The sequence below is a fragment of the Mastigoproctus giganteus genome, chromosome 12 (assembly GCF_048544385.1).
Source record: "Mastigoproctus giganteus isolate SK-2022 chromosome 12, ASM4854438v1, whole genome shotgun sequence".
Lineage (NCBI taxonomy): Eukaryota > Metazoa > Arthropoda > Arachnida > Uropygi > Thelyphonidae > Mastigoproctus > Mastigoproctus giganteus.
In genome coordinates, this window is record NC_143586.1 from 14,505,332 (window position 1) to 14,517,337 (window position 12,006).

A 12,006-nucleotide genomic window follows, 5' to 3' on the forward strand; every position below is an offset into this window, starting at 1 on the left:
TTAGATCCATTGTCGTTTTCTGTATTTATAAATGATATTTATGATGGTATATCAGGCTTAATGTCCAAGTTTGCAGATGATACGAAGGTTGGCAGGGTTATGAAGGACACTAATGACAGTACACTGCTGCAACAGGATCTAGAAAAGTTGAGCAGATGGGCTGAGAGGTGGCAAATGAAGTTTAACATTGACAGATGTAAAGTACCATATATGGGAAGCAGTAACCCCAGAGTAGTGTATCTACTCTGTGGTACTACACTGGCAGTGGTAGAGAATGAAAAGGACCTGGGGGTAATTGTGCAGGCGGATATGAAGTTTTCTGAGCAGCGCAGACAGTCTGCAAGAGTAGCTCATTGTGTCTTGTCAATGATATACAGGAATTCTTCTAGCAGGTATAAGGAGGTGATTATTCTCTTGTATAAGGCAATGGTCAAGCCACACCTTGTGTACTGTACACAGGTCTAGAGGCCTCATTTTAAGAAGGATGTAGAGCTGTTGGAACGAGTACAGAGGAGTGCAAGATTAGTGAATGGGACGAAGGGTTGCTGTTACGAAGAAAGGCTTAAGTTTTGCAGATTACAGTGTCTGGAGACTAGGCACCTGTGAGGTGATCTGATTGAGGTGTATGAAGCTTTGAATGGTTTGAGCATGCTCAATGCTGATGGAATTCTTCCTCTTGCTCAGAATAATCACCCAAGAGGGCATAAATTGAAATTGAGGAAAGACAGTTGTAGGATGGATGTGCAGAAGTTTTCCTTTAGCCAGTGGGTAGTTGACTGGTAGAACAGATTTCCATCTTTTGTTGTGGAAGTTGATAGCCTAAATAAATTTAACGCTGAGCTGGACAGGTATATGGAATGAACGGGGGGATGAAATGGTTTTTTTTTTTTTGGCTGATGCTGCATAAGCTTGCTTTCTTGCATTGTATGCTTCTGCTAATGCTACCAGCAGTGCAGCATAATGAGCCATACTCATTGTGCAAAGGTAGTAACAGTGCTGGGATGGCAAGGACAAGGAACCATAATTATATGTTAAGGAGGGATTATATGTTAAGAGCCTTGTGGATTAACTCAAGACTTGAAGGAACTGCAAGGCTTTAGGGGGGAAATTTCTATCAGCATGGCCCACACTTGTAGGTAGAAGGAATTTGTTTTGTAGAGACGGGATACACTTAAACAAAGGTGGTGCAAAAGTTTTTGCCAGTATTATTGAGGATACCTTAATGGTTCAGGGAAACTGCTAGCTAGGTGGGGATGTGGGTAATACTGACACGCGTTTATCTGATAATATTGGTCAAAGTAACACTTGCACATACCTTAAGAGTTCTTATCTGCTACCCCAACTGGACGTATTATCTAGATGTTCTGGGGGCAGAAACATTTCACGTGAGCGGGTAGCTAATATCAGGGAAGAGAGCCTAAAAAACTTCAAGGGTTGTGTTAGGGTTGTTAAATATACAAGAAGTATAAATCTTAATTGTTTATGCAGTATTGTTAGACGTGTCGTCAATAAAATGAGCGAATTCGAACATGCTGGTTAAAACAAGTAACGCGGACATAATAGGGCTTACAAAGACGTGGTGCCACCGGGAAATTGGAGATGATGAGTTTTGAAGGAAATCATGGTATGACATTTATTAAGTACGGCTTGTATAATGTATTTAGTACGGCTTGTATAATGTATTTAGGAAGGATAGTGTAAATAGAAGGGGCGGTGGGGTAATGCTTCTTATCAGAAGCAGCCTATGTGCGATGATAGCTTTCCCGGATTCAGACATTTCACATGCTAGTATAGAGTCTGTATGGTGTGAGATAGTCGGAAACAAAGGTATAATGCGAGTAGGAGTAATCTACAGACCAGGTGATTGTGAAGATTATGACGAAAGCCTCTACATGCAAATGAAATGGGCAAGTAAGCGTCAATGTCTTATTATGGGTGATTTCAATTTGCCTCTAATTGATTGGAGTAAATGGGAAGGAAACTCGACATGGGGAACAAAATTTTTAAATCAACTAGATGACTGTTATTTGTATCAACATGTCAGGGAAAGTACTAGAGAAAAGAATATCCTAGACCTCATCATCACCCATGAATCAGATGACATAACAGGGTTGACAGTAGAGGAACCAGTAGCAGGAAGTGATCACGGCGTTCTACGGTGGATGACGAGAGAGGTAGCAGAAGTAAAAGGCAAAGGAATGGGTTTTAATTTCAGAAAAGGAAATTACGATGCCTTGAGGTACTACATGGCCTCTATTAACTGGGTAGATATCGCGCAGAAAATGAATACATTTGAACTGTGGTACGCTTTTAAAACATTAATCACAGATGCCTTGAATGCATATATACCATTAAAAAAATAACTCCACGAGGAGGGTTCCAAGTTGGATGAATAGTGAAGTTGGCACATTACTTGAGCAGAAAAAGTTGGCATGGAAAGTACTGAAAAAGCAATAAAAAGTACTGAAGCCTATAACAGCTACAAGGTGATGTGTAATAGAGCCACAGAAAAGGTTCGACAGGCAAAAGCAGTTTATGAGAAATCACTAGCAAACAGAGCAAAGAGGGGGGACAAAGAATTCTTCACATATATAAATGCCAAGAAGAGCAGGACAAACCAGATCGGACCTTTACGTAAGGGAAAGGGGATAGTATTAAATACACCAGCTGCCGTTGCAGATGAACTTAACAGTTATTTTGCATCAATATTTACAAATGAAAAACCTTTTGTGGCTAGTGATTTTAATGATATTGAAATTTCGCAAGATTATTTAATGAAAAAACTTTCGAGCCTACAGACCAGTAAGGCTCCTGGAGTTGATGGAATATACCCTATAATCTTATGGGAGGCGGCAAGCAAGTGCATTGAACCATTGAGGCTAATTATGTGAGCATCACTAGACTCTGGGGAGATTCCCGTGGATTGGAAAAGTGCAAATGCATCTCCCATACATAAGGGTGGCTCTAACAGTGAAGTTGGAAATTATCGACATGTCAGTCTGACTTCAGTAGTAGGGAAAATCATGGAGGCAATGATCAAGGGTGGAATTCAGGATCATTTGGATCGAATTGAAATTCTCAAGGATACTCAGCATGGTTTTGTAAAGGGAAAATCATGTTTAACAAATCTGGTTCGCTATTTCGAAAGGGTCACTCACGAGCTGGATTTAGGGAATAATTTCGACATTGTTTATTTAGATTTCAGCAAAGCTTTTGACTCAGTCCCACATAAGCGGTTGCTTTATAAGCTGGAACAGGTTGGAATCACTGGGAAAATCCTTAGATGGATAGAAGGCTTCAGGGCAGGAGGCAGAGGGTTGTGATAAATGGCTATTCCTCAGATTGGGTTGATGTAAGAAGTGGGGTTCCCCAAGGATCAGTATTAGGACCACTGTTGTTTTTAATTTTCATAAACGACATTGATGAAGGGATAGAGGACATGATATCTAAATTTGCAGATGTTAAAATTGGTAGAGTAGTTAATGATCACTGTCAAGCTGAGCTTCTTCAGAGAGACCTAGATAGACTTCAGGAATGGTCAGAAAAATGGCAGCTATGCTTTAATCCAACAAAGTTTAAGGTATTATACCTGGGAAACAGTAATCCCAAAATAACTTATTCACTTGGTAGAGTTCAACTAAACCCAGTACTGGAGGAAAGGGACTTGCGTGTTATGATATGGTCAGACATGAAATTCTCTGAGCACTGTAAACAGGTTGCAAGGAAGGCCCATGGTGTCCTATCGATGACCTATTGAACTTTTGAAAGTAGAGATAGGGACGTGATAATTCCATTATATAAGGCTTATGTTAGACCACACTTGGAACACTATGTTCAAGTATGGAGACTGGTTCAAGAAAGACATCAAGCTTCTTGAAAGGGTGCAAAGACGGGTAACTCACCTGGTGAGATCGGCAAAAGGGTGTCCTTATGAAGAAAGACTTCGAATATGTGGGTTGCAGAGTTTGGAAACTAGACACCTTAGAGGAGATTTGATTGAGGTGTTTAAGGCTCTGAGAGGCATCAGTAAAATGAATGAGGACGATATTTTCAAGATTATAAATGATGCTAGAACTAGGGGACATAAATTCAAGTTACGGGGGAAATGTTTAGATTGGACTGCAGGAAGTTTTATTTTAGCCAGCAAGTTATAAATTACTGGAATAAGTTGCCTTCATGGGTGGTAGAGGCCAACAGTTTGGGGAAATTCAAAGGTTATCTGGACAGTACCTTCGGGTAAAGGAAGCGCATACGATGATAGGTTTAATTTCCTTTTTTTATTAATTATTATTATTATTTTTTTTTTTGTTTTTATCATTGTTTTGTTCGGATATTTTTTTATTTATTTTTTAGATGGTGCAGCATAAGCCATAGGCTTTCTTGCACCATGTGGCCATTACTAATACTAATAAATCTACAGCAGTAGGAATAATGCACAGGATGGCATCAGGAACAGTACTCAGTGACCGCGAGTACTCGGCGCCTCCGTAGCCAGGTGGGAAGGAGCAGCAGTGGTAGCACACACTTCTTGATTAGACCGGGGTTCGAGCCCGTCACCACCAAATACGGAGGATGTGGAAAGGTCAGGGAATGACCACCGCATATCCCAGAGCAATATGGCCTTAGTTGCTAATGCTCCTAAAAAAAAAAAAAACCAACAACAACAACCGTGAGTACTCAAGCTGTGCAATGCAATGGGCTTGCACCTATCATACAAAGGAAGTAACAGCACATTTCAATGGCACAAGGAACCATCAGTCAAAATAAAAATATTAAATCAACAAGCAACATAACAATAATCCAGGAGGTTCATCTTGAAATGTTTACCAGCCTTAAAATAGAAGCCTAATACAGGGATTTGGCTTTACCCCTAATACCATCAGGGGTAAAGGAAAGAGTTTTTGCTTCCGTAAAGGCGAGTACAGTGGTCTCCGACAGTTTTTGAATTCTGTACAGTGGGATCAACTGACGATGTTACCAACAGTAAATTCTAAGTGGGAAGCATTCAAGGAATTAATCGTGGAAGCTACTAAAAGTTTCATACCTATTAAGAAATATTGTTCAAGGTTTAGGCCTAAATGGTTGTCAAATGAACTAATGAGACTCGTAACAGAGAAAAAAAATGCATGGGATGCATATAAATTATCAAGCGACTTAGAAGCCTATGGAAGATAAAAGTTAAATCTGTAATCAGGTCACAAAGGAGGTTCGGCAGGCGAAGGCAGATTACGAGAAATCCTTGGCAAAAGATGCTAAGAAAAACAGCAAGGATTTCTTTACTTATATAAACTGTAAAAGGAAGGGGATGAATCTGATTGGTCCACTTGACATCGATGGTTCGACTGTTGATGATCCTGCTCAGATAGCAAACAAACTGAATGAGTATTTTGCATCTACATTCACACGTGAGGAATTATTAAGGTTTGAAAATGGCAGAAGGTTATCAAATTGTAGCAGGGTGCTTAATGATCTTGTAATAACTGAGAGCAAAGTGGAAGAGAAATTGTTGACGTTAAACGTAAGAAAAGCACCTGGGGTGGATGGGATGTATCCAGTTATGTTGAAGGAGGTGGCAAAGCAACTAAGCAAACCCTTAGCCATAATTATGAGAGCATCCTTGGACTCAGGGGAGGTTCCCACGGACTGGAGATGTGCAAATGTATCCCCAATTCACAAAGGGGGATCGAAGGGTGACACGAGTAATTACAGACCAGTTAGTTTAACTTCTGTTCCGGGTAAAATAATGGAGTCGCTGGTTAAAGATGCATTGCAGGATCATCTAGACAAGACTGCAGCAATAATTCAGACACAGCATGGGTTTGTTAAGGGAAAGTCTTGTCTGACAAATTTGATAGGATATTATGATGTGGTTACAAAGGAACTGGATGCAAAAAATAATATTGATATCATATATTTGGATTTCAGGAAAGCTTTTGACACTGTTGCGCATGGAAGACTATTGAACAAATTGGAGCAGAATGGTATTAAGGGTAAGTTGCTACAATGGATAAAAGGATGGTTAAGTGCAAGAAGACAGAGGGTGGTAATCAATGGGTGCTGCTCTTCTTGGACTAACGTTATTAGTGGAGTCCCACAGGGTTCGGTGTTAGGTCCACTGTTGTTTTGTATATTTATCAATGATATTGATGAAGGGATATCAGGCTTAATGTCGAAGTTTGCAGATGATACAAAGGTTGGCAAGGTTGTTAATGACAGTAATGGCAGTGTGCTACTGCAACAGGATCTAGATAATTTGGGCAGATGGGCTAAGAAGTGGCAACTGAAGTTTAACCTTGACAAATGCAAAGTACTGCATATGGGTAGAAGTAACCCCAGAGAAACGTACCAACTGTGTGGTACTACACTTAAGGTGGTAGAAAATGAAAAAGACCTGGGAGTAATTGTGCAGTCAGATATGAAGTTCTCTGAGCAATGCAGACTGGCTGCCGGGGCAGGTCATGGGGTTTTGTCAATGATATATAGGAATTTTGCTAGCAGGGAAAAGGAGGTGATTATCCCTCTGTATAAGGCAATGGTCAGGCCACACCTTGAGTACTGCGTACAGGTCTGGAGGCCTCATTTTAGGAAGGGTGTAGATTTACTTGAGCGTGTACAGAGAAGGGCAACAAGATTGGTGAGGGGAATGAAGGGATCCTCTTACAAAGAGAGGCTTATGTTCTGCAAATTGCAGTGGCTGGAGACTAGGCACCTGCACGGTGATCTGATTGAGGTATATAAGGCCTTGAATAGGTTGAGCACGCTGAATTCTGATGGGATCCTTCCGCTTGTTCAGATTACGAACCTAAGGGGGCATAAATTCAAATTAAGAAAAGACAGATGTAGAATAGATGTGCGGAAATTTGCCTTTAGCCAGCGGTTGGTAATTGCTGGAACAAACTTCCATCTGTTGTTGTGGAAGTTGATAGGTTGAATAAATTTAAGGAGGAACTGGACAGGCATTTGGAGGGAATGGTGTGATTTTTTTTTTTTTTTTGGCTGATGCTGCATAAGCTCATACATTTGCTTTCTTGCATCACATGCCACTACTACTACTTTCTTATATGTTGAAACATTGTGAAGTCCATTTTGCTTCAAGATGAGTTGAGGGGAGGGAAGAGACTTTTGGTTGGGGATGTCAGCTTTGAATGATCACTTCTACAGTCTCTGAGGAAAATTTCTTCAAAAAAAAAAAAAAAAAAAAAAAGAAAAAAAGTGATATCCAGAAAATCATGGTATGACATTTATTACAGTCAAAAATAGATACTGCGCAAGTGCAATCAAAACATCAGCTACCACACAAAACTAGCCACTATATAGTTACTCTTATTCAGTGTGCAGGTACTTTTAATAAATTAAGTCCAACTTTTTCAGTCTACCTTTTATTTGTGAAGTTGTTGTTGTTATTTGGTTTTTAGGAGCACTAGCAACTGAGGCCATATTGCTCCGGGGATATGCGGTGGTCATCCCCTGACCTTTCCGCATCCTCCGTATTTGGTGGTCACGGGCTCGAACACTGGTCTAATCAAGAAGCGTGTGCTACGCACTGCCGCTCCTGCCCACCTGGCTACGGAGGCGCCCAATATTTGTGAAGTGAACTCCACTCATTGATCAAAAAATTAGAAAGCTTTTACAATTGGCATCAGGCGCCTCCGTAGCCAGGTGGGAAGGAGCAGCAGCAGTGAAAAGCACAATTGGCATCAACAGATAATTAAACATATCGCATGCAAATATAAGATGTCACATAGTATGATCACAAGTTCCTTGGTTCAGATGTCTGTGCTTTCCTGGTCTTCTTAGTTAATCAGGCCATGTGCTAAATGTGTTCCAACAGTAACACCTGTTGCGACGTGTTTAGCAGAAGCCACAATTGACAAAATAATGGAAATCACTAGCATGTATCAAAATCAAAAATTGCAAAAGCACACAATAAGTAGAAAAATGAAAGGAGAATGCAGCTCTAAAAGTAAAAAATGTGGCAGAAAGTCAGCATTCTGAGAACAAGTTGTTGTTATATGGTTTTTAGGAGCATTAGCAACTAAGGCCATATTGCTCTGGAGATATGCAGTGGTCATTCCCTGACCTTTCCGCATCCTCCGTATTTAGTAGTCATGGGCTCGAAGCAAGGTCTAATCAAATCAAGAAGCGTGTGCTATGCACTGCAGCTCCTGCCCACCTGGCTATGGAGGCACCTCCAAGAACAAGACCACAGAAATTTAAAGTGAATTGTGCATCAGAACAGAACATGCAGTGTGTAACAAATGACTGAAAAATTCAATTTAGGCAAATAAAGGCCCATTTCCAACTGAACAATGTATTGAGAGTTGAAGAATTTGGTAGTCATGTGCCTAAACAAAAGGAATGACTGTGTGGTCTGATAAGTCTTGATTTACAATTTTTTGTCAGTGGCAGTGTGAATGCGCTGCATGAATTTTATGAAGCATCCAGACCAGCATTAGCGTTAGTTGAGGTATATGATGCAAGAAAGCAGCATCAGCAAAAAAAAAAAAAAAAAAACACCCCTTCCCATTTCACCCATCCGGCCACTCCAAATGTTTGGCTAGTTCAGCCTCAAATTTATTTAAGCTATCAACTTTCACAACAACAGATGGAAGTCTGTTCCAGCAATCAACTACCTGCTAGCTAAAGGCAAACTTTTGCACATCTATTCTACAATTGTCTTTCCTCAATTTGAATCTATGCCCCCTCAGGTTCTTAATCTGAGCAAGCAGAAGGATTCCATCAGCATTGAGCCTGCTCAAACCATTCAAAGCCTTATACACCTCAATCAGACCACCTTGCAGGTGCCTTGTCTCCAAATGCTACAATTTGTAGAACTTAAGCCTTTCTTCGTAAGTGCACCCCTTTGTCCCTCTCACCAATCTTGTTGCCCTTCTCTGTACTCGTTTTAGCAACTCTACATCCTTCCTAAAATGAGGCCTCCAAACCTGTATGCAGTACTCAAGGTGTGGCCTGACCACTGCCTTATACAAGGGGATGTAGAGTTGCTCCTTATCACCTCCTTATCCCTGCTAACAAAATTCCTATACATCAGTGACAAGACTCCATGATCTGCTCTGGCAGCCCATCTGCACTGCTCAGAGAACTTCACATCTGACTGCATAATTACCCCCAGGTCTTTTTTGTGTATTTACCCCCACTTAAGCAGCTAGAGCTGGCATCATGGTAGGGGCTGTGTTCTGTTAGTATGAATTGGGTCTGCTCATAATGTTAGAAAATTGTATTACGTCCAACGAATATGTTTCTGGCATAAGACCAACTCCACCCTACAATGCTTCATTTTTACATGGATTGCTATGGATTCTTTAAAGATGACAACAAACTATTTAATGTGCAAAAACTGTATCTGAATGGTTCAAGGAACATTCCCAAAATTCTTAACATCTACCCTGGCTGCCTAATTTTCCAGATCTGAATCTAATTGAGAATATCTGGGACGTGTTGAAATGGACAATGTGACATTGCAGTTCTCTACTAACCATAACAGGGCAGGTGACAAATACCCCGATAGAAGAATGGTCATATCTAGAGCCAGACCCCTTCAGCCAACTGGTAGAATCCATGCCACAACATGTATGGGCTGTAATTTGGGAAAAGGTGTTCCTACCAGATATTGGGCTCTCGAAATTTTTGGCCAGTGAGTCTAGAAGATTTTGATACAGTCTGATGTAGTTTTTACAGCAAATTATTATTATTATTATTATTAGCCATATGGTGCAAGGAAGCCTGAGGCTTATGCTGCGCCAGCCAAAAAAAATTCCTGAGTTATCCTGAGTGAGAGAGTGAGAGTGAGAGAGAGAGAGAAAAAAAATCAGACGTAGAAAGGAATCACCAAGAAAGAGAAGAATGATGATATCCAGCTCAGGACCCTGGGTGTGCCAAGCCCATATTCTCTAGATGTGGGCCCCCGGGTTAAAATGTAGATTTACCTTTTCTGTAAAAACAAATTATAGTAAATCAGCAAATGTTTGCACATTTATTATCATTTGACCAAAATTTTCTGCATGTTTGGTGCAAAAATTATAGTTTTATTTCAGCATAAAAAGAAGGTCAGAAATCTATAACAATTGACTGAAATGGGCCAAAATGCTGTTCTGATTGATAACTACTTTTTAAAATTAAGCTCAAAGTGTTTTGGTTGTTAAACTTTGAAAATAATATTTCCAAACTGTTCAGACTGTTGTTGCCAAGTGCACAGCATACTCAAATAATTGTAATGCATGAATGTCAGAACCAATGAGAACAAGATAAATTTTCATTGGTATAAATTTTTAATGCATTCGATTTTAAGCAGTGGGTATAAGTCTTCATACTGTCACTTACCATTCTCATCGTAGCAATCAATCAATACACATATTAAATTTGCTCTTGTACTGCAATATTTATTATAAATTAGGGAATCACATATAATTTAACTGAACAGATTTAGCCTGTTTGTTTATGAAATAAAGTTGTAATAAGAAAATTATCTAGAGAATACAAAATACAGTTAATAAATTAACAAGATAAAAACTTACTTATGACATATTGTGTCTAATGTGTGCTTAGTAAATGCATTTCCATCTTGAAATAAGTTGTTCAAGGCATGCAAAGCACATAACTCCTTCACTTGTCTTTCATGATAAATGTTTTGTACCATTCCAATGTTGTCCACTTGTGCCTCTTTCTTGTGCCCTCTTCCCAGTAATGACTCAACAAAATGAAAACAGGGATGATACATGTGATTAAATGAGGAGGATCACTATGAAAACAAAACATGAAGTGCTGTAAAAAAAGAAAGGCAAAAAAAACAATGATCTCATTATTAAATCGCTCCATTACAAATATAACTTATAATAAATAAAACTATTTTGATGATTTAAAATTCAGGCAAATGAGATAGTTACAATTTTAATTCTCTTCATGGACTACCACCTTATTGTCGTGAGGAGGTTTCAGTAAATGATTCCAAATGCTATGCTGGCAGATCTACCCTAGAAAGACAGATTGAAGGATAGGAGCGAGATAAGTGTAGTCCCCACTGAAGAGAAGGGCTAGCAACTCACCCTTCAGATATAAAATTAAACTGCACAAAGAAAATTAAAGGATAAAAACCAGACTGACAATAGGGAATTGATTAGGAATGTATTACAGGGAAACACTATAAGAAAGGAATAATAACTGTAAGAACATGGAATTAAAGAGCTCTTAATGGGAAAGAAGAAATAGTGGAAGATTTTCCATTGGTACTCCCAAAATTCCAAGTGGATTTTGGGGAGTACCAGTGAAAATTCATTTGTCCCCAAATTCCAAGTGGAATTTGGGGACAAATGTGTACAGAAAGGATAGACAGGACAGGAAGGGAGGAGGGATTATGCTGTTAGTTAAGAAAAACATAAGATCTAAGGAAGTGCATCCAATTGACATTGGTGGATAATGCTATGTTGAGTCAGTGTGGTGTGACATAAGGACTGGGAAAGGGAAAATGAGAGTAGGTGCGTGTTATAAGCCTAATGAACCTGATGAGTATAATAAGTAATTATTCAGAGAAATAGAGTGGGCCAGTAAATCAGAATGAATGTCTTATAATGGGGGATTTTAACTTTCCAGATATTGACTGGAACTTGTGGATTGGTCACTTGCACACTAGCAAGACTTCTGTGGATTTATTGGATGGCTGTTTTCTACAGAAACATATAGGAGAGGCAACCAGAGGGAGTAATACTCGATCTAATTATCAGCAGTGATTCTTCATGCATTAAGAATCTGTAGATAAAGAAACCACTAGGTGGCAGTTGATCACAGCGTATTGACTTGGGATTTACTTAAGGATGTAACTACCATCAGGGATAAGGGGAGGTGAATACAGTGGTCTCGGAGAGTTTTTAAATTCTATACAGTGGAATCAACTGAGGATGTTACCAATGATAAATTCTAAATCAGAAACCTTCAGGGATTTAATCTTAGAGGGTACTAGGCTTTTCATACCAAGTAAGAAACACAGTTCAA

The 12,006-nt window shown here is 39.5% G+C and overlaps 1 protein-coding gene across 1 annotated transcript in view; it reads right to left on the minus strand.

Annotated features, from left to right (window-relative positions):
- The window catches only part of LOC150076722 (josephin-1-like), a 103,065-nt gene that overhangs the window by 39,337 nt on the left and 51,722 nt on the right, over positions 1-12,006 (minus strand). The window contains exon 3 of the mRNA XM_090386315.1: positions 10,536-10,782. Coding sequence (XP_090242441.1) covers positions 10,536-10,738 — 203 coding nt within the window. The 5' untranslated portion in view covers positions 10,739-10,782. The remainder of the gene's footprint in view (positions 1-10,535; positions 10,783-12,006) is intronic.